This window comes from Varanus komodoensis, unplaced genomic scaffold (assembly GCF_004798865.1).
Source record: "Varanus komodoensis strain SLA01 unplaced genomic scaffold, ASM479886v1 scaffold10, whole genome shotgun sequence".
Taxonomy (NCBI): domain Eukaryota; kingdom Metazoa; phylum Chordata; class Lepidosauria; order Squamata; family Varanidae; genus Varanus; species Varanus komodoensis.
This window is the reverse complement of record NW_025335269.1, coordinates 23,059,006-23,085,289: the sequence shown is the minus strand read 5'-3', so window position 1 is coordinate 23,085,289 and position 26,284 is coordinate 23,059,006. Positions and strand designations below refer to the sequence as shown.

General features: G+C 38.5%; 2 protein-coding genes across 10 annotated transcripts in view; one reads left to right on the top strand and one right to left on the bottom strand.

Moving 5' to 3' along the window:
* The window catches only part of ANO10 (anoctamin 10), a 110,173-nt gene extending 89,066 nt beyond the window's left edge, over nt 1-21,107 (top strand). For 3 of the 6 annotated variants that reach the window (XR_006413462.1, XR_006413461.1, XR_006413467.1), the window contains 2 exons: nt 4,482-4,569; nt 13,050-13,337. The gene's annotated coding sequence lies outside the window, so the exon portion shown is untranslated. Of the gene's footprint in view, nt 1-4,481; nt 4,570-13,049; nt 13,338-17,776 lie in introns of those variants that run through there. The other 3 variants (XR_006413464.1, XR_006413465.1, XR_006413463.1) reach the window with 2 other exon arrangements.
* The window catches only part of SNRK (SNF related kinase), a 38,782-nt gene extending 16,593 nt beyond the window's left edge, over nt 1-22,189 (bottom strand). Inside the window, exons 1-4 of one of the 4 annotated variants that reach the window (XM_044417194.1) lie at nt 21,852-22,189; nt 15,336-15,481; nt 12,015-12,229; nt 11,541-11,852 (exon numbers count right to left, since the gene is read on the bottom strand). In XM_044417194.1, coding sequence (XP_044273129.1) covers nt 11,541-11,852; nt 12,015-12,129 — 427 coding nt within the window. In that variant the 5' untranslated portion in view covers nt 12,130-12,229; nt 15,336-15,481; nt 21,852-22,189. Of the gene's footprint in view, nt 1-11,540; nt 12,230-15,335; nt 15,482-21,114; nt 21,673-21,741 lie in introns of those variants that run through there. The other 3 variants (XM_044417178.1, XM_044417170.1, XM_044417186.1) reach the window with 3 other exon arrangements.
* Between the last annotated feature and the right edge of the window lie 4,095 nt (nt 22,190-26,284).

The following is a 26,284-nucleotide window of genomic DNA, read 5'->3' as shown; positions in this document are numbered from 1 at the left end:
TTCCATAAATCCTACACTGTGATTACTTCCTTATGACACCTACAAATCTACAGGAAGTCATTCAGCAATCTAACAAAAGATCAGATCTACCTTCTCCATAATGATATTGCATGGAAGAGCCTAGCAGCCTACTACAAGACAGTAGTGCACCTATATTAAAAAGGCTCAAAGGGATAGTGCCAAATCTAGCACAGCAAAAACATCTTGGATCCAGGCAAACCCCAGCCTGGCAATGTCAAAACGTTTTATTCATTTGAGTTATGAATGTAACCTTCAATTATAACAAGTCAGTCTGACACTGAATACTACGGAGTTACTTCTTCAGGACAATTTGAGCTTCTTTATATGATCCCTTGAGCCCAAGTTATCCACCTTGTTAATAGAGGAGATACCCTGGAGTATCATCATTATGTCCAATTGTTGCTTAATGAACCCAAAATGCTGTCTTTACATTATGCCAGCATTACAAAAGTAGAGAAAAATAGCTATAAACAAGTCTCAATTGTTACTACTATACTTTTAGGTATGATCTTACAACATCATAACCCATCAGCTCTAACAGTCATTCATATACTATGTACTTCTTTCTTGACCCCCCCCCCCCACTTTTCTAGTTCAGAGATTGATGGTTGCAGCAGGGGATGTCTGAGCTGTTGCTGCACAGTGCATGGTCTACAAGAATTAACTCAAGTATTGTGCCACTGATGACAATTCAGGCACAATCAAGGAGATGAACAGCACTTGCACAAACATACACAAGAACAGAGAGATGAGAAATTCAAAATGACATCAAAATGCTAACAGGAAGTAAAACAGAGTAGTCATGAATTTGTAAAGGAACAAACTCTTAAGGCCCGAGATTCATTTAGACTGTAGTTCAGTATAGTAACACTAGTTTTAGGTTGTACATGGAAGCAAATGTTTCTAAATATATGACACACACTGCTCTTCACTGCCAAACTTACAAAGCTTTATTTATAGTCGTCACAAGCAGATTTGTACTATATGACCTGGATAATCACTACTGATCAAATGTTTTACAGCACTCTCTAAACTGGATGAATTGGTTTAGAGCAACTCCCCTGTGTGAAAAGTAGTTTACAAACATTTAGGGCTCTTTAGAAAAATGGTGAAGTGAGGACATGATAAAGATTTATAAATGCATGCATTATGTAGAACATGGGGATAGGAAGAAGTTTCTTTGTCTTCCTCATACAATAAACACTAGAACCTGATCATGCAATGCAACCTAATAGTGGGAAACCGAGGACAGATAAAAAGAAGAATCCCTTCACACAGTACACAGTTCAGCTGTGGAATAAACTCATACAAGATGAGGTGATTGCCACCAAGTTAGCTTTAAAAATATATTTAAAGAATCAGACAGGAAAAAGCCACTGATAGTAAGCCATGATATCTATATTCTACCTCAGAGACAGCATGCTTCAGAATACAGGCAGTCCTGGAGTTAGGAACAACCCGTACTAACAAACAAACTGCCATATTAATGCTAAAACAGTTATTGTGGGAAATCATCACCACCATAGACAGAAAGTGAAAGGGGAGAAGGAGGCCTCCAAAGCATGCTTTCTTGCTCTGCCCATCCAGAGAGGGAAATCTCTCCAGCATTTCCTTGCTGCAAACAGGAGGCCCTGGTGAGTTTGGGAGGGGTAGAGATATTTGCAGTTTTCCACTTTCATGGGGTCCTGTGCCCCTAACCCCCATGAATGTGGAGGACCAACTATACAAGATTTGACTTACAAATTTTCATGAATTTCTGTTTTCTCAGGAACAGAACTTGTCTGTAACCTGGGGACTGTCTGTACCATTCACTGGGAAACAACAGTAGGAAGGGGGATATTCTTCTTAGATCCCATTGTGGGTTTCCTATAAGCAACTGGTTGGCTACACTTTGGGAAACAGATTAGGTTGATCTGATCCAGCAAGGATCTTCTCATGGTTCTCACTTTCCATTGGAAGTGATTTTTTTTAGATCTAACCCAACACAAATTAGCATAAAATTACTGTTTATTTTCAAGGGCATATTTATTCAAAAGAAATTTCAAAATAAAAAGTTAAACTATAAGCTTAATGAAAAATATTGACCAATGCAGCTGACAAACTGTGACAAAATGCAAATATGAATTTAACTGTATCAGTATTGCTGGTTAGGTGGTTACACCAAGCTGAAAATCAAATATTTGAATCCTGAAGTCATTATGTCTCTGGCATATCATACTAATAAACTCAGCATTTTAAATAAGTAAATGCATCAAGGAAAGATAGCTAGCTTTTTAATTTGAACATTTTCCCCTAGACTCACACTAGCATAATATTAAGGCACTTCACTAACACAGCTGTGTTCGGATACAATGCCAAATCACGTGCATATGGGCTAATGTACTCATAATACTGACTTGCTTCACAGTTTTCAGCAGTTGCATTTAATACTGCATGTTAATCAGCAAGTTATTGCTTTATTCTTTCTGCAACAAGAGATTGTAAACCAAGTTTGACCAGGAAATGTGTGAGCCAGGCCTTCTTTAAAGCTTGCTCTTGTTGCATCAATCCTTGATTCAGCATTACTTCTCAACTGAGGTGCAGTCAAGTTTTGTTTCATTCTATTATTTCACAAAATTTTGTTTACTATAGGCCTCAGCCTATGGCTCCAAATTGCAAAAGCACTTATATTTATTATCACTAAAATACTGGCCTGGTTCATGCATAACACTAAATAATTGCTTAACAGTGCAGGGACAACCCTGCACAAACTTGGGACTTGCACACTCCTACCACCTACCACCATACACACAAGGATTAAATGTTCTAAGACCAACAATAGCTCTCTGTGATGTGTGTACTTGGAAAACTATTCTTTGTCAAACTACTATTAGTTAAGCCGGGATAGCAAACTATGATCCTGTTTGTCTAACAATATGTAGAAACTGTGGCAGTTCCACATATTCAGGCATTTGACCAATATTTTAATACTAATCAATTTTAATTGTATATTTATTTACTTAACTTATTTTAACCATGTCATTTTTATATTCAGTTGTGGTATAGCCAATTTATTTTGTTAAGGATTTATATTATACTGTAAGCTGTCCAGAGATGACAGTGATGGACGGCCTATAAATCCCCTGAATAAATAAATAAATTACAGAAAGCTGAGGTTAGTTTATTGTGTAAGCCATCCTGAGTGCTTGTTGGAAGGACGGGATATAAATGTTTGTAACAAAAATGTCTGTAATAAATAAAAATAGTTTTAAAGCAAAAATGGAAGCTTTCAGTCTCCCCATACTAGGAAGAAGTAGGAACATGCATGCCTGAATACTGTCATCCCATAATACTAAGCCATGGTTTCATATTATATCTAAACTGGGCCACCATAAAGGTTTTGGATTCTTATCAATAACCTCAAATCCGTCCTCCAAACACTTCCACTCCAGTTCATTATTAAAAGATGCACTTTTAATAATACTTTTGCTTTTCTTCTCCTCTCATCCCTTTCCCCTTTTGACTAATGTCTTTTATAGTCTAAATCCACAGACAGACCATGTTTTGTTTTTTATTCCTTTTACATAAACTACTCTGAATGTTCTGTCATATGAATAGTGGGATAAATATGCTTTAAAGACATATATTTTTCAAAAAGATCATACTCTTCCCAAAATAATTTTCCCTTTTCCAAGCAAAGAAAGGCACAAATCTCCTTGATTGGTTGTTGGTTCCTTTAGTCACTTGATAATTTATTTTTCACCAATTTTACCCAGAACACATGCTAAGCAGTTTGTAATTTCCTGGGCCTCCGTTCCCAATCCCTTTTTAAGAATTAGTTTTGGCCACTATCCAGTTATTTGGCATAGCAGCTGAACTTAGGGACACAATGCTGATCTTCTAACTGATACAGGATTTCATATTTGATTAATTTAACAACTCTAAGCCAGATACCATTAGTTTGTTACCTATTGATGTTAAAGTCTTGGTGCTTCATCTTATAACCACTATTTCTCTGAGTTAAGAATTTGTTCAGCTTCTCTGCAATTTACTTATCTTCTTCTAGTAATAATCCTTGTTATCCAATGGAGTAGTGACCTCCCTAAACAATTTTCTGTTTCTGATGTATTTAAAGTTTCTTTTAGTTGTTGGACTTATTATTAGCGATACTTTCCTCAAAATCCTTGTTTGCATCTACTACATTTCTTTTGTGCCTATGGTTCATTATTTTGTTACCACTGGGATACAACTTACATTTTTTGAGATTTGTCTTCCCTGCTTTCCCCTTTTAATAGCCTCATTGACCATGCATGCTATTCATATTGATGGCCTATTGTATTAAGTGGTATCTTTCTTGACTGGAAATACATATTCTAGCTGAATTTCTATTTCTGTGCTTCTGAGCAACATCTAATCATTCTGGAGATGTATGACATGCTTGATTTTTCCTTCAACATTTTTACCAATCCTTTCATTTTTAGAAGCTTCCTAACTTGAAGGGACAGTTTAAACCGCTGTGCTGCTGGGCTGGTAGATGGAAAGGTCGCTGGTTTGAATCTGCACAACAGGGTGAGTTCCCGTTGCTCCGTCCCAGCTCCTGTCAACCTTGCATTTCAAAAGCATGCAAATACAAGTAGGTAAAAAGGTACCACTTTGGTGGGCAGGTAACAGTGTTCCACGCACTTCGGTGTTTAGTCATGCCGGCCACATGACCACGGAGACTGTCTGCAGAGAACCTCGGCTAGGAAATGGAGATGAGCACCGCCCCTAGAGTCAGGCATGACTGGACTTAATGTCAAGGGGAAACCTTTACCTTTAACTTGAAGTCAAATATTACTGCACTGGACTTCCCTTGGCAATTTTTAATATACACATAAATTTAAAGCACTGTGGTCATTTGATCAATTCATTGTTGGGTCATCTCCCCTCTTGTCTACAAAAAACTTGAGTAAAAGGCGTCAGCAAGATGTGAGGTATCCAACTTTATTTCTCCATGACATCCAAGTGGGGGGGGGGGAGGGAGAGAACCCTTCATAGACTTTGCTTCAAGATGTTGGCATTTACTTTAAGGTTTAAACAGGTTGGGTCCAAAATACCTAATGAAGCACTTTTTTTATTATCAACCTGTCTACGTCTTAAGATGTTTTGGCGACACCTTTGATCAGGTGTGTCCTTTATTGGAAATATATTAGGTGATGGGCTTTCTGGTGCATTGAGTATGAAATATTCTCCTCAAAGCAGCTTTCCAAACCACCAACTTTTCAATATTTTTCAGCATTAAGCAAAACTTGTCTATTCACCCAGGCATTTTTGTCACACACTTTTTAACTGTTAAGGAACTGCTAATTTATGATTTTTGTCATATAAGATTGCATACTGCTGCTGGTTTGCTGCTGGCTTACTGTTTATTGTTTTATTGGCTGTTGTTATTGGTTTATTGTGTTTATTTCCTCCTGCTTTATGTATTTGTTGTATTTACATTGTATTTCAATCCCATTTGTTTATGGTTTTGGTTCACTATTGTTTTTATTTTTATTTGTATATTATATTGCACAGTGAGCCATCCAGAGAGCCTTTGGCTATGGGGCAGCATACAAATGCAATAGATAAATAAATAGATACTGTTTTAAAATACTGATGAAGGACAATATGGACATCTTTTAAAAAATGCAATAGAATTGGAGTTCTGCAGTGATCATGTACTACTGAAGTTACAGCATGTGTCGAGAAACGTTTCCATATGGAGGCTTAAATTTTTAGCCATCTAGTCAACTGATTTACATACTAAATTATATTCTGAAATAATCAAGATGCTCATACTAATTCCTGCTCAGCCTCCAGAATGTACATACTCGGTCAACAGTCTTTGCTATATAGTTACCTCAACCCTATTTTCAAAAATTACAACAGGTCAATACCTTACTTAGAACCAACTAAATTATGACAAAATAGTAATCAAGCACTTAAAGTCTCCATGCACAAGTGGCAAAGAGTCAATGCAATGTAATTTGGTAACATTACCTAGTGGTTAGAAGACATGTAAGCCTCCCCCGCACCCCAAGTTAACTCTGAAGTTAAACTTTAGTTTAAACTAAGTTCGATCTAACCTTCTAAGTATTATGGCCAAATTTGGATTCTATCAATTCTCTTTTACAGTATGATTTACTATAGCTTTGCTAATTTAAAGACTACCACATTTTTCTTCAATACATTTTTGCCCACTCAATAGCTGATATTCTCTGAGTGGATTACAAGCAATCAAAAGACAAAAATCATCCCCTGGGATGTACATCTTAATATGGTGAGGGGAACTGAGTATTTCAATAAAGCTGAGACTACTGCTGCCAGGAATCCAGACTGCCTCCCTGGGCTTGTCTCCTAGCAGGGTCACACAAGGTGGAATGGTCAAGGCCGAGACACCAGATTAAGATGGATCCACCCTCTTCAGGAGGAATGGTCACATCAGTAGAAGAGAATGGATATACCGAAGGATGAAGGGGCAGAGAAACTTCTGAAAGGCAGCTAGTGGACAATAGTGGTAGCCAAAGGTGACACTGGCAGAGGATCTTTGACAGTCAGCAGCAGTGACACTCAAGCTAACTCTGGTTAGTATTGTGCAGAAGGAAACAAACGTAAACCACTTCTGCTTTTTTTTTTTTGCCTTGAAAACCCCATGATGAAACAAACCAAAATGAAATGAGATAGTGCCAGAAAATGAGACTGGCAGGTTGGAAGGACTCAAAAGACTACTGGGAAGGAGCAAAGACAAGAAAAAACTGCACAGTCGCTAATGATGCAACTAAATCAAAACTGAAAGGAAGTCTAGTGGAATATGTCCAGTTGTGAAAGTAAAGTCCAATGCTGCACACATTTATTTATTTAAAACATTTTTATGCCTTGGGGCAGCTCACAACAAGAACAAAACATAACAAATTGTACAATAAAAATATTAAAACCCGGTGCATCTCGGCTTAAAAGATTTAAAATCCTATAAATAACCAATAAATTAACAATTAAAATAAGTTTTAAATAAAAAGGTCTTAGCCTGGCACCAAAAAACAAATAACGATGGCACCAGGCGGACCTCTCTGGGGAGCGCATTCCATAGATGGGGCGCCACTGCAGAGAAAGCCCTCCTCCGGGTACTCACCCTACTAATATCATTCACAGAGGGTTCCCGGAGAAGGGCATCTGTTGCTGATCTCAAGGGGCGGGAGGGCACAAATGGACGCAAGCATTCTTTTAGATACCCAGGACCCAAGCCGTTGAGGGCTTTATAGGTCATAACCAATACCCTGAATTGGGCCTGGACTTCAATCGGGAGCCAGTGGAGCTGACAGAGAACTGGGGTTATATGAGAACAATGCCCAGTCCCCATTAGCAGCCTGGCAGCTCTATTCTGCACCAACTGAAGTATCCAGACATCTTCAAGGGCAGCCCCACGTAAGAGCCCATTGCAGAAATCTAATTGGGAAAATAAAGGAACATACTATCTGACAAGGAGAAAATAAAGTGAAGGATGGTTAGAAGAACTATAGAGAAGAGATTAATGGATGAAAAACTTCTTTGAAGAAGAATCCTATGAAGAAAAGTCTCTAGTGTTAGAAAGCAAAGTGAAAGCTGCATTGGAAGCACTTAGATAGTATAAAGTACCTGGAGTAGATAGGATACCAATAGAACTATTCCAAACTTCAGAAAGTGAATCAGTCCACCTCCTAACATGAATACGCCAACAAATATGAAAAACAAAACAACTACCCGCAGATGGATATGTTCAATATAAATTCCAATCCCCAAGAAAAGAGATGCAAAAGAGTGCAGCAACCATAGGAACATTATATTAATTTTCCACACAAGCCAAATGATACTCAAAGTGTTGCAACAAAGAATAGTACCCTATATGAATCAAGAAATGTCTGACGTTCAAGCTAGATTCCACAAAGTAAGAGGCACTAGAAATCATATTGCAAATATAAGTTGGCTACTGAAGCACATCAAAAAAATTCAGTCTATACAGACTACAACAAAGCCTGCTACTGTGGGAAGCATGAAAAGCTATAGAGAGATCTGAAAGAAATGGGTGTGCCTCACGACAGCACTTGATTGTCCTGATCTATAACCTGCATCACAGACAAGAAGTCACTGTTAGGACAAAATATGGAGAAAGATTGATTTCCCACAGGCAAAGGCATCAGTCAAGGATATATTTTACCTCCTTATCTGTTCAATCTGCATGCAGAACATATAGTAAGAAAAGCTGGATTAGAATCAAGATGAAGGAGTGAATATTGGCAAAAGATGCATCAATAATTTAAGATATGCAGATGATACCATACTACTGGCAGACAGCAGCAATGACTTGAAATGACTTCTGAAAGTGAAAGAAGAAAGTGCAAAAGTGGGACTGCAGTTGGGTATTAAGAAAACAAAAATTATGACCACAGAAGAATTACAGAACTTTACTGCTAATAATGAAGAAATCAAAATTGTAAAAGATTTCCCATACATTGGCTCAGTCATCAACTATAAGGAAACTGCAGGTTTGAGGAAGACAGATTGGAAGGGGAACAATGAAGGAACTAGAAAAACTCATCCATGTAAGGATGTTTCACTGATGATCAAGGCCAAGATCATCCATACTACTGCATCCCAATCACAATAAATGGGTGTGTAAGTTGGACAGTGCAGAAAGCTGGCAGGGAGAAAAATGAAGCATTGGAAACACAGTGCTAGAGGAGAGCTTTGCAAATATCCTGGACTGACAGAAAGACCAACATGTGGGTCCTTGATCAAATCATGCCAGAGCTCTCCCTATAAGCAAAATGACAAAGCTGAGGCTGTCATACTTCAGACATATCACATGAAGACAATCATGCTAGAGAAAGTTGAAGCCGGAACCAAAATGGGAATATCAAACATGAGATGTATTGACTTCATTAGGGAAGCTACACACTTAAATTTGGAATAGCTGAGCAGGGGTGTTGTGGACAGCACATTTTGGAGGGCTTTCATTCATGGAGTCACCGTAAGTCAGAGATGATTTGATGGCACATAACAATAACAAAAGACAAACATGCATAGAAATAGTTAAAATATATGTGTTTAAAATAATGCAATCGCTACAGCATGGGAATAAACATAACAGCCATAAAAATCTAGAATCAAGTCTCCAAAATGCCTGGGAGAAAACAAAAGTTCTTTGCCTAGCACTGAAAAGGTAACAGTATGGGCTGCTCAGCTGAACCTCTTAGGGGAGAACAGTTTAAAAGCAGAATGATTATCACTAGAAAGGCCTTCTCATTTGTAGACAACCACCTAGCTTTCTTTGACAGGGTTCCTAGAAAAGGGCTTCCAAAGATGACATGTGGGTTTGACCAGTAAAGGTACATATGGGAGGAGGTACTCCTTTAAATATTCCCAAGCTGTTTAGGGATAAAATTTCAACAGCAACACTTCGAATAATGCTTGGAAATGGACTGAAAATCGGCAGCTGATGATGCACTGGTACCACATGATCACATTAGGTAGTTCTAGTTAATAACCTAGCAGGTCTGTTTTGAATTAACAGAAGTTTCTGAACCATCTTCAAAGGTAACACCATGCACACTGCAGTAATCCAAACAAGAAGTTAGCAGAGGGTGAATAATTGTTGCCAGAATCTGTCTACACTTCCAAAATATGAGAAATCATCCACTGTTGTTTCTTTGCCCCAATCCATCAAAATACCCTTCAGGGAAGTAAGCATACTTTAATTCAGAAGCATCTTCCTGTCATCTGGTCAAGAGCTTTAATAAATTCATTGCAACACTGCAACCCCAACAAACCTAGGCTGACGTTATCAGTTCAGTCAAGATGAAATACAATTGCTGTTCCTGGTTTTATTTTCCCAAATATAAGGCTCTCCCAAAAGTACACTGAAATTACACTTTTTAAAAACACACACGCAACAGAAACACTTCACTTACTCTTAACAAAATACTGACAGACATTTACCTGCACTAACATCCCAAAGGAAAAACTTACTATTTATCAATAGTTATTCTATCAGGATGCAAATTAACAGGACTCAACTTACATATCTCTTTCCCAACAAGCTTTAGCAATTTGCAATTGTATTGCCAAATTAAGTATTAATTCACAGAGTCAGTAATTATCTTAATAAACCTTGAGAGGAAACGTCAATATGCTACTTATTTAGTATTTGGAGGTTTTTGTTTTGTTTTTGCATACTGACATACAAAAACATGCAATTAGCTTGGCAACAGTACAAACTAGTTTTCCACATATAGCCCAATACAGGTTTAGCAAGAAGTATATGCCTATTGTTCTATCTTTTTCAAACGAACAGTCATGTTCTTCCACAATGAACTGCGTTCACTACCATCTAAGATATTTCTCTTATTTTTGAATATGCCAAATGAGCTTAGTATTAAAATGTGAAAACAACTCCATGGAAAATATTAGTACCCAAAAAATAACAATAAACTTAAAGCATTACACAACAGAAGTAATGTACCAGCTCTAATCTTCACGCAACTAAGTATTCCATTAACTGGATGCTCTTTCTCTATCATTACAGTGTAGTTAATTGCTTCTCTCCACAGTAATTGAAATGAACTGCTCTCTGTTCTCCATGAATCAAATCTTTAGCAGTGCAACCATCAACTTCTTCCTAAATGCTCAAACTACAGAATTATTTCTTTAGCTAACTTCTGCAATCTATTACTAATTCAGCTACAATTTAAATGTGCCTGCTGGATGGGCACATGAATCAACACTAAAAACAGGTTGTGAGTTCTTCTCCATTCTGCAGGTTTTCAGGCCTGATAAACATCATGAAAAGATTCGAAGTACCTCCTATATTATGGCAAACATGTTTAATGACAGCAAATTAACATCTAACTCGTCAGAAATAAGCCTGCATTAAGCAACTTGCTCAATACATCTTTAGGGCTTGTGCTGTATGAAGGAAGTATTTCGACATAACAACTATGTGAGTGCCAACATCTGTAAATAAACTGTAGTAACATATCCATCCAGGCAACTTGAAAAAACACCCATCCAGGCATGAATTGTTGATTCATAGCTCCAATATAACCTGTATAGCTATCCAATACACTGCTCCTGTGATTTATGTTTTCCCATTGAAATTTTTTTTCATGCAGTTATGGGGAAAATCTATGTCTTTCTTGAGAAGACATAAGGTGAATACAGAAAATCATTTAGCATATATGCATATCATGAGAGAAGCCAGTAGCAAGAAACCTGTTCAGGCTTCTAAAACAGATAGCAAATGGAAGGATGTGGTACAGTTCTCCACACCATGAGGATGTGACTGTTTTTGCACAGGGGTCTATGGGTGCAAAAAAACCCCCCTGCTCTAATTGCATTGTGGAATTAGATGTCACTAGACAAGCATAACAAAGGAATACACAACAATCCCTTCAGAATTTATTGTGGTAAAATTCCATAATATTTAATTCTATGAAAAGAAGAACCTTGGCAATATTAAGGAGACTGGCTGTGCTCCAGTGACTTACCTACTGCAGGTGCATCATATTCATCCCCAAGTAGAATTTCTGGAGCAGAATATGCAAGAGATCCACAACTTGTTGTAAGTTTCTTTCCAGGCTGAAACTTGTTGCTGAAGCCAAAATCAGTCAATTTCACAAGCCCTTGTTTTTCAAAGAAGACAACATTCTCTGGCTTCAAGTCTCTGTGAACTACATGCAGTTTATGGCAGTAGGATATAGCATGGACAATCTGAGCAAAGTACTTCTTTGCCAGATCTTCATTAAGACCTTCTTCATGTTTCATGATGTAATCAAACATATCTCCTCCATCACCAAGTTCTAAGATTAAGTAAAGTTTGGTCTGGGTGTCAATAACTTCATACAAGCGAACAATATTGGGATGCTGCACTAGCTTCATGCATCTAACTTCCTGAAAAAGATGTCCTGTGGCTAGAGTATCTAGCTTGGTTTTGTCAATTACTTTCACTGCTACCTTCTCACCTGTAAACACATGTCTAGCAAGTTTGACCACAGCAAAATGCCCTCTGCCTAAGGTTTTATCCAAATCATACAATCCAGCAATTTTTCCATCATATCCTCGTTTGAAACCTGCCATACTGCTCCAAGTAGTAATGTTGAAACTTTTTGAAATGGCTGTCTTCTCATATATGGATATCTGAAGTAGATGTACAGCCCATTTTCACTGCCAAATGCACCTAAAAGTCAGAAAGAAAAGTATTACAGAATATTCATTTACTGAAGACCAGAAAAATATTCTGCTTCTCTAAAGTCTGATCTTTGGGTAGAAACAATCAAGTTAAAAAGTGCTTTCTTGAAAAAGAGTAACTAATGCAGATTTGACACTAACACACATATTGGAAATGTACAAGAATTTTGTATAGCATTCCAAAGTAGCAAGATTATTTAATACGCACAAGCACAAACTAAGGAATATAGGAAAAGGAAATTCCAATTCCAAACAAATGTAACAGAGGTTTGTAGGATGTTTTATCAAACTGATGAAAGCAGGATCGGACAGTGTGTACATAAGTATAGTTTTACTTACTGCAGTGAAAAAGTATTTAGGTAGCAATGACCTTATACAACATTTAAGGTAAAACAAATTCAAATATATTACTGTTCCCAAGTTTAGTTTTACCAATCAGCAGTAATCAAGAGAAAGATCTATGTTCCTGACAACATTTTACCATTCAAAAAGACCATTTTCTACCCCACTCCTGCAATTAGGGCTATTCACATTATATGTAATTATGTCTCAACATAACTTGCTCTTCAAATTAAAGTTAACAGAGCAAGGTGCATTCTAAACCCCATTAATATCAATGACAAAATTTCCCCAATTAGGTTAGAACATCAGACATTGGCTAACCTGCATACTTAACATGGCTTTATACATTTAAACTTGGAGGTATTGATACAGAAGTAAAAAAAAGTTACACAGATATCTGGAGATTAGACAAGTAGTCTGATGGTGTAATACTGAGTTTCTGTATCCTTCTATACTATTTAATGTAGATTCCACCACCTCAATATTTACTTCACCATCTTGACCACTGATCATGAGGCTGCTGGAAGTTGTTGTCCAAAGCATCTGGAGGACACCAAGTTGTCTAGTCTGCTCTACATCCTTGATCCATATGCTTAAGTCTCAAACTACCGATGCATCGCCTATGTGAATGGCATGTCTTGAGTGGAACTACTGAGGGACAAATATGGGCAATGTGTAGTTTTTAGGCTTGCTTGAATGTGTCTTGAATATATACTGCAGATTGGAAATAAAAATGGTCTGAAGGTAGTACATAATTCTATTGCATCTGCCTGGTATCATCTGACTGGAAACAATATTGTTTTTGTATGCATTAAAATGGATATTACCTCCTGAGATTTAATGATATTACACAAGAGTCGGTCAAGCAAGTAAATCCATACTATTCCCGTGTTCCAATTCAATATCGCTTATATGTCAAACAGCACAATTTTATCCCCTTCTAAACACACACAAATAACAAAATATCATTCGCACTCATCAACTTTTACCACCAATGACATTTCTATGCCAAAAAGTTACACATCTGACAAAACTTGAAGGAGCTCATTTATTTTTCTAAACACAGGAAAAGATTTATAAGCAAAAGTAAAACTTAATTGCACAACTATGACTTTTAAGCTGCATGCCCAGTATACAAGTATCAGAGTGTGCATGTTTTGGGAGGGATTCTAATAATACTGAAGGTGAGGACTTTCCATCATGCAGCATGCATAAGTCTCATTCACATCTAGAATACATGATCATTATTACAAATAGTATTGACTCCTTTTAATAATGATTACTATTGATGTGATTGTAATCATTGTAACGATTGCAATTTGTCAAGACTATCAAACTTTCTCCTTAAAAATACAATTTCATGAAACGTAATCATCATTTCTGAACATTTGACAAATGGTGCTGTATTACCACAACACTTCTTGTATTTCTATCACTTTACACTTCCACAATATGTACCACACTTCCACAATGCCAAAAAGACCGTGCCACACTCCAATCTTGCTAGGATTGTTGACATTCCTTGATCTCATACCATCAAACCTCTGAGAAGTTAAGTACCCTTAACCTAATTATGTAATGATTCTTACTAGCATGGGGGTAAATATTGATTAAAAATAGGAAGGAAGGAAGGAAGGAAGGAAGGAAGGAAGGAAGGAAGGAAGGAAGGAAGACAGACAGACAGACAGAATTCTATCAGGATAGGATACATGTATATTAAGTGCAAATAGCAAGGACACAAAAACCAAGCAGGACAATCATGCACGGGAGTGTTCAATTGTGACACACATTCTGTATTTGGATACAATACTAAGCCATGGTTCAGCATTATAAGAGTGAACCATAGTGAGTTTTATGTTCACACTATGCTGTCTTCCTCTGCTGCAGTCATGAAGAAATTAGAGAAATAAGAGGAAATTAGAAAAGTTTGCTTTTTAGATTAACTGCTGCTAAATGTGTCATGTACCTATGGGAATTCATCTCTCAACCACAGTCTGCTTGGACACAATGCTCAACCTCCAGGGTTCTTCTCCAAGTGCTGACTCTGGAGGGCTTTGTGCTGACCACCAACTTATGATACAAACTCTCCACTGCAGCCCAAATAGCACCAAATATGCCATCTTTTCAGCACCAAGTTAAGTCAGCCCTCTATGCCAAAGCTTTTAAAGACTTATCTAGATTTACAGGGGCTTGTGGAGATTGCCCATCCCAGGTGTTTTAGCAAGTCTTTCTTTGTTATTATTTGGTTTTAACTGTTTTAAACTTTTAATGTATTTCTGATTTTATATATTTTATTGTTTTTATAATCTGTTCTATGGACTGTTGTAAACCACCCAGAGAACTTTGGCTGTGGGGAAATATAGAAATGAAATAAATAAATAGACAACAACAACAACAACTCTATACAACCTTAGCTATGATTAGTTGAAACAAGTTGGCTTGTTTCAAACGAATTAGTTAACCACAGTTTTTCAGGTTCAAATGCCATAAGAGCCTGTCATTAATCTAAAACAAAAGGGAAAGCTCCTGAATCCCACCAAATGCCCACTTGGGAGGAAGAAGGGAGGAATACACAAGCCCAAGGTTTCCTGTGGACCCATTCATCCACTCAACCATGGTTTATCATTTTTTCCAAACTTATTTTTGGTTTGTGTGTTTTGTAAAATTAAAGTACAAACCCAACAGCTATAGAAAAATTTCACAAGCACTGCAGTGAAATAATAGAAAAACAAATTAAATGTGAGTCTACCAACCTTGGCAGTGCCCTCTTCAGAGGTATCATCTTTTCTATGCTTTGTTCATAAAGCTTCAATTTTTCTTCATGCTTTTAGAAGATTTCTCTACTGGTATTTCCATATCCAGTTCTGAGGGCAGTTTTGCATTCTTCTTCCTTTATTTCCTATGGAAAATATGTTCAAGTTCACTTACTGACAATTATATGACTAACACACTATCATGAATTTCAGACCTTTCAACACTTCTGAATCTCAGAGAAGCAAGAGGCATGACTATACAGGCAGCCCCAGGTTACAAATGTCTGAGTTACAAACAACTCATACTTGAGAACAAACTGCATAAAGCCCATTCATTTTTAAAAACTGTGGAAAATCAACATCATAGAGAGAGAAGAAGCAAAAAGGGAAAGAGGGAAGGCCTCCAAAGCATCACCATAGAGAGGAAGCAAAAGGGAAGAGAGGGACACCTCCAAAACTGGCCTTCTTGCCCTGCTCATATGAACAGGGAAATCTCTCCAGCATTCTCTTGGTGTAAAGAAAAGGCACTACTAAGTTAGCAGGGATGAAGCTAGAGATATTCATGGTTTTTCCACTTTCATGGGGTCCTGGGTCAACCCCGCAAATGTGGAGGGTCAACTGTACATGATCTGCCTTACCTACAAATTCAATTTAAAGACAAATTTCCATTTTCTCAAGAACAGAACTTGTTCATAACCCAGGAACTGCTTCTGCCCACCCCACCCTGCCCCCGGCAGCTTCACATCAACAAGTTCTTGGAAAGTCAAACAGGCAATGCACAGTTTTCCTCCAGAAAGGAAATTAGATAAAAAATAATTTTAGTAAGTTTGTACTATGATAAACAAGGCTCAGAACAGGATAATTTAATTCTGTATACATCAGAATTAAAACACAGTCATTTTCAGAATGCATTCTTCTCCTTCTAAGAGCAATCCTCTCATACATGTACAGAAGGAAACCAGGTTAACCAGTGGCTTTTGTTTTTAGTTGTATCAAAAATACCACCACCACACACCCCTAGAACACACAAAAGTAAACCACTATAATCTAAGCCAGAAATGGGTAAATGGTGGCCCTTCAACTATGCTATTCTTACATATTTTATTTTATTGTAAGCCGCAGTGGTTATAATAAAAAATGAGGTAGTACTTTTTGCAGATTCCCAGTTTGCCCTCTTCTCTACACCCCTAGCCCAGAAGAGTTTGGGCAGTAGTGTTACAGTTTCACTTTGAGCCCTCTGCTTATAATTCAGTATAATGAGGGGTTTCCACTATCTGTTAACTCCCTTACAGCAGATAAACACATTTATTTAACAAAGTGTACACCTAGGATTGTTTGTTTGGTTGCACTCAAATAGTAATAATTATAGTACAGGGATATTTGAGTCCATTTCTTTTCTTGATACAAAAGGTACATTTCCAAATAAAATACTACTAGTAGAGTATTTTTAGAGCTCAAAACTATGAGTACAGCTTTACAACATACCAATTTTTATATCAAAGCTCTTCACCTATGATACTGTCAAACAACTTTCTAGAGAGTTATTGGTAGGGAAAAAGTGCTTCCATATCAAAGAAGCAATATGACCCACACATTGGGCGATATTTATAGTTTCTAAAATACTACCTCTCTGTTGCTATGTTAATGCTAACCGGTATTTCATAACACTGGGATCACATTCTTGACTTCTAAAAGAATCCATTATGATCAAAATATACAAGAGTATAAACCTTTCATGTTAGCTACAATTAATTTTGATAAATGCTACTGACAAAGTGTTTCGCTATTCAGAGTTTACCAATCAAGTCTGTGCACATTTTTCAGACATCTATATATCAATTCTTTTAATGTTCAGCCCTTACAGAATATATTTGCTCATTAACTGATAAGCAAAAACTAAGTTCACTTTGATTCTGAATGATAAAGTTTGATATCTCACCATCCCTCAAATAATCCTTTTCATTTTTAGAATGAGCTATAATTCAGTATTTTCTCTTTGGGTATTATCTACCCCTTTGCCAGTTACATTTTGGTATGTTACCTAAGTTCATTGTGAATTCATTTTGTACCTTAGCCACTGGTAGCAGTTACCCTATTATTTATTCAATTATCCGGATTCCTTTTAAGCAACATGCTTAATTGCCTGTGGCTTGTAGCTCTAAGACAAGACTGCTTTTGCTTCTTCTTAGGAATAAAGTAGTCACATTCTTCAGTAGTAAATCTGAACACATTGGGGACTGTGTCACCAACCTTACATGGAAAATCCTTACGTGATAGGAAGCCAGTAAATTGTGAGGTAAACTTTGGTGGACTTATTTATAAATCTGTATTTAGGAACACAATTTCTCAGTCCTGTGGTGACAATTTCCTTAGTAATCACATTAGTCAAACTACTTCAAGAACTGATCTATTATTTTTCTCTTCCCCCACCACCACTTCAGTGAATCTAGAATAAAGTCTGAATATGTCTCTCACCATGACAAACTGACTGATCTGCTGAAAACAACAAAACACAGGATGGATAATTTCTTCAAGATGTATGTGGCGGGCTTTGTCAGCCTGTCATGCACAGCACGTTCTCCCCTTTTTTCCATATTTCAGTAAGAAGTAGAGGTCATACCAAATGTAATGGTGGAAATCCATGGCCAGAAACTTCCAAGCTTAAAATGTAATGGTAGCTATGAAGGGGCCGGGTGGGGAAGCCACTCAGATCAAGACTGTGGTGTTGGGAATGAAGTTTCTCTCTTCTGCTGTGCTGTTTTCCTGGTCTTTCTCCTATGCTATTACCTGATTCAAGAGCACATTTTCCTTCAGGAGATAGATCTTAAACTCAAGGCCCTGCTGCATGCTGTTATCACTGATCATAAATAACAGTGGAGATGCAGCTAGCCAAACCTTTCCATAGTGTCCCAAGAGAAAATCATATGCCATGCAAAGTTAGGGACTTGACTGGTGCTGGCTGGTGCAGCTGTTTCTTCCAGAACTGGCTAAGTTCCTCTGTGCTTAAAGCACAGAGAATGCAAAAATATGTTCAGTGATGTCATCACTGGGCATGGCTATGCCCCAATAATGTCATCAGCTGGTGAAGGGCCATTTGGTCCCGACCCAATTATGGCTAAATATCTATGCCTTAAAAGCATTGTTCTGCTTTAAATGAAAAACTCAGTGCTCAGATTTCCTATTAGAGTAACATTTTGTTGTGACATTTTCTAGGTACAGTATCAAACAAACACAAAAGATCATAGCAACTATTATCATTCTCTAGTTTACTGTTCCCAACTCATAAAAATTACTTCAGAACCTGTTCATTCATACCAAAAGTCTCGTAATCTATACCAAATGGCTTCAATTCAGACTGAATTGATGTTTTAGACAAGACATATCCCACTGAAAGGCTATTTTCACCTGTACTCTATCTCCTATAAATTGAATTAATGCACCAATAAAATCAAATATTTAAACCAGCTATTTAGAGTATTATTCTCTTTTGTAATTAGGAGAATGAATGGGAGAAAACACAGAACATCCTAGCAAAGTGCTGGGTTTACCAGTAGGGAAAATAAAACACTGTATTATAACAGTACACATAGAAGTCAAGCATGAGCACAGAAGTTTGGGAAAAGAACATGTTATCATGCTTAGAAATTTACCACAGGCTACTGCAGGCTTCTTGAAAGGTTTTACACCATTTGATTTGTTAATACAAATATATAAAAGGATTATGTGAGAAACATTATTAAGCACCCTAAGTATTATACACAAAACTATTACCTATATGTATGCATCAGAAACATTATATACTCCAACTTCTTAATCTTGCTTAGGTATTCAATTATTGTGCACTTACATCTCAACATTATTACATAGAAAGGAGAGAAGACAAGTGATCTGCCCTACAGAATCTCCTCTCTAATATCCAAAGTACCTAGCTCCAAATTACAATGCAGTACAAGCAGAGACAATACAGTGGGAAATAACGCTGCAAAATAAATCTGGCAGGGAGGAGCAAGAGAATATGAATCTCTCTCCTGTGCATTTCTTTGGAAAAGGACACAAAAGATATGTGACATCATCTAAGATCATGGAACAGAGCAATGATGCAAGGGAATACATGCAGAAAATGCTTCTGGGGCATTGGCAGAAGACTGGAAGTGCAGACTACAGAATTAAATTATTTCATTGCAGAAAAACAGAGGACTTATGAGACTACTGGATAACAGTGCACCTTGTTAGAAAGAGCTCTTTGAGCATTCTGGAAAGGCTAAATTAAAGAGATATACTACTGTAACCTTTATTTTTCCATTAACGATATGAGCAATAGCTTATTTTGCATCCCATGCAGTAAATTAATTGAGAAAATGTTATATCACTAAGGGTGCAAGCCTCTACAGGTTTATACAGGCTTACACTGTAAAGGGCAGGATATAAAAGCTTTAAATACATACATACATACTGGAAAAAGTCCTACAACTCAGCTAGCTATGCTTACTTTAGGATGCTGGGAGTTGTAGGCATTTTTTCTGTACAATGCACAGAATCATACCCTTAGTTACTATCTAATGGCAGTAAAGGTTCCTGTTTATCAAGTTTATTCTAGTTCTAAATGGTCTGTTTAGAAAAAAATCTGGAGTAATAGTGATATTAGGCTATATAGTTAAGGAGGACAAAAGCAATTCCTTTAGCCATCTAGATTTCATTTCTACAGTTATCTGTTCCAATTTTTCCAGTATATATATATGTGTGTGTGTGTGTGTGTGAGAATCACAGAAACAGTGCACAAAATGCTCCTAAGTGCTATTATTCAGTTATATTTATTCTCTTTAGATACTTTGAGTACCACAAAAAACAATACACATTTTGTGAAAATTGATCTATGTGAGAAACAGCATACCATCCATATCTATGTTCAAGTGTCCAAAGGGGTTGGAGAACAGATTTATGGCAGCAAGATTAGGGGCATTTTTTTTTCAACAAATATTCAGTGCATTGCTTAGTGAATATATCCAAAACTTTTCTAGAGATTGAAAAATAAATATTCTCTGCCAAGTTCTTTCCTTCTTTTCCTACTTTTCTACTCCAGAACATTTAAAAAAAAAGGTAAATGAGTAGAATTGCCTGCACTAGAGGGCAGGCTTTAAACAGATCTTGATTCACATCATTTAAAAAGAATTCACATTCATACCAGGAAACTGTAGCAAAGTCATAGTTACAGATCTAACTACCAGAAGGGAAAATGAAATATATGCAATCCCTAAAGGAGATATAGCTGATTAAACCTCAAAATGTAAGCTATACGAAGTTTCTCCTTCAAGAGTATTTCAAGGATGCAGACAAGCAATAAAACAATCATATGTATATCATTCATATGACTTCATATATTGGTAAAGGAACCTAGTGAGACTAAATCAAGCTGAATTTCTAGCATACTAGTCTATGCAGAAGTTTTCCTTTAAACTGGTCAGTACTAGAATCACTGTCAGCAGTTTTTAAAAAGGCATTTTTAATCTACAATGTTAGTGGGACTTGAGATATTAACCAAAAAAAAAAAAATGCTCCACAGATTTGGCATCTGTATGAGAAGCTGGCATAAAGCATGAATACAGCTTAGAAAAATGGCTGTTTGCCAAAGAGATAATCAATACAATAATGTGTTTTTGGCATGATAACCCTATGCAAGCACTTCCACGGAAGGCAAGTTACCAGGTTCTTCGCTTTGTGAAAGAAGCATTCTGCACTAGCAGAAGGAAAGAAAAGACAGCTAAGCTTTCTCTGGACAAACCTGTTGGCTCTGTATCTGGCTTGCAGAAATAAGATGCAGTGTCATTCCCAAACAGCTCTGCAGCTCAGATGTATGAACTTCTTAGCCACTGCCACTTAAGCTGGATGAATATATAGCTGTGGGGAGATCAAGAAAGCTACTTCCTTCCCTCAGACTGCGGGGGATTGGTGGTGGGGGGATGGAGAAATGGGGGAGAGAAAAGGCGCTAGAGATGGAAAAGGGACAAGAAGAGGTGAACTCAAATTCACCCTCCTCCCACACGCAGCATCATTAAGCGTGCTCTTAAAAATATTAAACACAGTCTATCCCGTTCTCTCTCACACACGGATTCCGCCCGATCACGGTACGCCCGAGATCATCACACTCACACTAACACACACCATTCATTCATTCATTCATTCTCCCCCCACACACCCGTCCCCCAATCCGCCGCAAATAGGCAACGAAAGTGGGGTGTGTATACATATGATGGTTACAGGCGCACACACAGTCGAACGCACACACGGAGAACAGGCATGGATGCAGCTTCTTCCCAGCACCGCGGGCTTTGGCCTAATCAGAGATGACGGCGAGAGCTTCCAGAGCTCGTCTTCCCCTCCCCTCGAAAATATCTGCACCCGTCCTTACCGGCACCTGCCCCTCGAGGCTACCGGGAGAAAGCTTCGCGGCTCCGGCGGGCAGGCCAAACCCCGACTCCGTGTCGCTGCCCAGCGCTCACCCCGCCCGCGGTAACTTACTCCTGGCAACGACAGCCTTTCCCTCAGCCGCGGCCCTCGGCTTTTCTCCCGCCGCTCCCAGCATGGACAGCGGCAGCGGCTTCTCCTCAGCGACCGCGCTCTCTACTACCACACGGGCTGGGATCCGCAGAGTGGCCTCCTCAGCGCCTCGGAGCAGGCGGCGGAAGCAAGCCAACAAGCGCCTCAACCAGACCAGCTGACGGTTCGTCGATCCGTGGGCTCGCGCCGCTTGCCTTCAGGTCCTGTGGCTCGCGCGCCCAACGGACCGTGCTCGCGCCTCCTCTCTCCCCGGCGGGCTCCGAAACGTACTGACAACAACAGCGGCTCGCTTGCAGTCAAGCGAACAGCAGGAGGAGGGAAAGGAAGCGCAGAATAGGGAGGGGCATCGAAAGAGAAAGGGGAGAGCACTGCGCGTGCGCCAGGGGGCGGAGCTGGCCTGCCTGCACCAATCAGTGCCTGAGAATCGGCGTTGGCCCGCCTGCTGCGCCTCTGCCTCGATAGTAGCCAAGCGCCGAGAGTCGAAGGTGGGTTGATTGTTGTGGGCTGGAGTGGTTCTGGCAGTAGACAAGTAATGAATCGAGCCCGAAAGCGTATATAAGTAGATTGGTTTTAAAATAGCAAGGATACCTTATAGATGATGGTGGTGATGGTGGCGGTGATGGTGGCGGTATAGTGCAATGATTATAGTGGGCCGGGACTGGGGAGACTCAGGTTCTAATCTCCACTTGGCCATGAAGCTTACTGGGTGACTTTGGGCCAGATTCTAATGCTGTGCCTAACCTACCTCACAGGGTTGTTGGGCTAAGATTGAGAACAGCAGATGGAGAATGGTGCAAGCCACTTTGGATCCTTCTTTTTTTTTTTTTAAAGACGGGATAGACATCTAAAAAATAAAAGGGGTTGTTGTGAAGAGGGAGAAGAGTCGTGTATATGACTTTGGGCATTTGGGAGGAAAGGTGGGCTATAAATGTAATATATAAAAGTCTTCCTAAACTTGGTGCCCTATGGATGTATTGGACTACAACTCCCAGCATGTTGTACAAGTGAGAATTGTAATCCAGCTATTATAGAAGACACCGGATTGGAGAAGGCTGCCTTATAACAACAACTGGAGCACAAAAATAACATTCTCAAGGTCATTTAACTGGACATCTTCAGTATTTTATGTCACTCCTTTTAGATAGAACAGAGTGGATTTTTCTACTTCTGCATTGTATTCTTAAGTGTAGATTTAAATTTATCCAAGTTTTCATTAGTGAGCGAATACATTGTCAGATGTAGTGGCTTATTCCAGATTAATTAATACAGAGTGTTTGCAAGAATTTGATATTATAATTCAGCAAGTGATAATTGACCCATTTAAAACTGAATGAAGCTGACAGAATTTTCTTTTGTTTTTATTTGAATTTGTTTTTAGCTCAGCTTGTGCACTTCTGGATGAACAGCACCTAGTGCTTCCAATCAGTCTGAAAACATTGTGAGGCTGCTCAGTTTTTCTCTCCTTAATGGAAATCTGTGTGGTTCTGGACAAGGCTTTTATTAAACCATTGTACTGTCTGATTCATGGAATTTGAGAGGAACTCCATAGGACAGTTTTGCAGTTTGTAGCCCTCTTGTGTTTCATCACTGCATTTACCCTTTTTCTTACCAGAAAAAGTCTAATTGAGGAGAAAAAGATAGAAGAGCTTCACAATGCTTAAGGAACCTTCCATGACAGAGGAAGCAGGTAGAAAACATGGAACAGTAACCAATGAAAGATGAAAATGCCTGCTGCATCCCCTCTCAAAAAAATGTGAATGAGAGCAGGATATTTCACAACCACTATCTGGAAGTACTACAATCCACAAAAATGTGCAATATATTAGGGATATCTTGAGGTCTTCAGCCATCTCTTCTGGTCCCTAGTAGTTGATATCATAAGAAGGGGCCAGGTGACCTCCTTCCCTTCTTGAAAGAATGTGTGAGAGGGATTGCAAGCCAACACAGGCTAGCTAGCCCCAGCTCAGCTACTGCTGGGTGGAGTGGCTATGATCCTCTTGCCCACGTGCATCTTATCTGTGTGTACAGCCCATATGTCTTCATTTGGCCACAGAACTCACTGGGTGACTTTGGGCCAGTCACTGATTTTCAGCCTAATGAGCCTCATAAGGTTGTTGTCAGAATAAAATTGAGAGGAGAAGAAAGATTATTCCTTAAAGGCCCCAGCCTCCATTCAGGTGGCCAGAAAGACATGGCAGATGTTGGCCCAACAAATGTGCTTTGAACCAATTTTCACATGCCAAGCTAAGAATCTGATGGAATCTAAATCTGAAGATTCCTGGACAACCTTTCCTCTGGAGGTATCCTCTCAATGGATTGGGAGAGGTATCTTCACTTTAGATGCGTCAATAGACAAAGATGTGAATTCCTTTTCTTCAGGGATTTACAGAGGACGTACCAACTGCCCCAAAACACACATTGGCAACACTTTCAAATAAAACATACGTTCTATTTACTATATGGCCCAGCAGCATTCACTGCCTTGGAATGCCCAACATTATTGGAAGACTTGGCTAGCAGTACAAGGCAACCAAGCCAACAATGTTTATTTACAAAAGACTCTTACTATACAGCCATCTTGACATCCAGACACTCAAAGAAGAGAGGAGTAGAAAATTAGAATGCCACATCCAACCATACCAGCTACAACCTAGAAGCCATATCCCTGACCTGAAACTGTACCTTATATGCAAATGCTGTTCTTTTGGGCATATTGGGCTACATAGCACATGCTTCAGAAAAAACTTACCACCCTTTAATGTTGGTGATGTGGGACAGCAGAAGCATAATTCGTGTACATGATTTGGAAATAAATGCACAGTGGTGATCCCCTTCTGGACAGAAGTTGTTAGACACATCATTGCTGTCCTAAATATGTCATTCCTGTTTAACGATGTCCATGTATTGCTGAATTACATTCCCTCCTCCTGGAAGTCTTCTCTGGACACCGCAGGTGGACTGTACAAGCCCTCATGGAAGCTAAGAGGCTCATAATATGGGGATGGAAAGACAAATTCACCCTTAACCGAGCAATGAACTGAAGACCTCACGTTTGAGAGAATATACTATTGACAACAACATTCATTTTGACATTTGGGCAACCTATATTAGGAATGTGGCACAGGAACTCTGACTATTTATGTGCATACATATGGGTGTACATGCATACACATATATTATTAGTAATATTCTCAAGACCAATTCTGTATATCTCTGATCATTTCTGTGTGGCTATATGTTGTTGTTTTGTGTGTTTGCAAAAATAAAAAAGTTACAAAATGGGCAAAAGTGTGCAAATCCTAATCATTTTAAAAAAATAGACTGTTAAAATGATGAAGATCAGAAAGGTGATTGTAAAGATGTACTGAAGTTGAGAGACAAAACGGGGTTCAACTGCATGGAACAAGACTGCACACTTCTGTGGTATACCATTTCAGAAAGATGCTGAGTTACACCTGCTGAGATGGCACTCAGTTCTTTCCTGAAAAGAAAAAGTCAGAATTTTTGTGCTTCTAATGAAAACTGGAGAATGAAATTTTGATAGTGACATCATGTAGATGACCCATAAAAAGTGGCAAGTCAAAAAATGGAAATTTCAGAGTAAACATCTACTGTGGAAGTGTCCATATAAAGTTCCAGATTTTTCCCACTAGAAGGAGAACACAAATGACAGATGAATGCAAGGGGTTAGCTGGTGGTAAAAATGTGCTTGTCATGTTTGATACAATGACTTTCTCCTACTGCCCAGAAATAAAGTGCTTTGGTTTCAAAGGTTTTTATTTAGGATATATCAACAATAACACAAATATCAGATTTTCCTCTACCTATGCTGAAAACATGATAGTGGACAGTACACTGGATTCTGACGACTGGGATTCAAATCCCAATGTAGCCGTGAGGAAGTTGGGTAACTGAAATTCAAGATGTACACAAGTGATAATTACCTGAATGGTATTAATTCATAAAGCATTTGTTGGATGGTAACATGGACATTCTTACATTGATGAACTGATTAACAGATGCAGTCTAATAAAAATCCCTTGTCCCTTTGCAAGGGGCACAACTTGTTCAATTGTTTTTGGCTATTTTGCATTGAAATCTGCCCTTGACATTCTTTGTTCAAGAATGTCAGCTTTGAAGTCATTCACAAAGGGTCCTGGGAAGCTGAAGGGTTTCCACACTGTTTTTCAAGCATTAACTGTGGTAAGGTTCTAGATAAGGCAGCAGCCAGAGCTTTGAGTTACATAAGGAACTGAGAGGAGGAGGAGGTAGAAGCTAAGGTAGGGCATTTTTTTTTTAATCTTCAAGGGCCACATTCCTTTAGGGATAATTTGTAAGGTGCTGCATGGCCAAGTTTGGGGCTGGCAGTGTGTTTGACCAGGATCCCCTTCTCT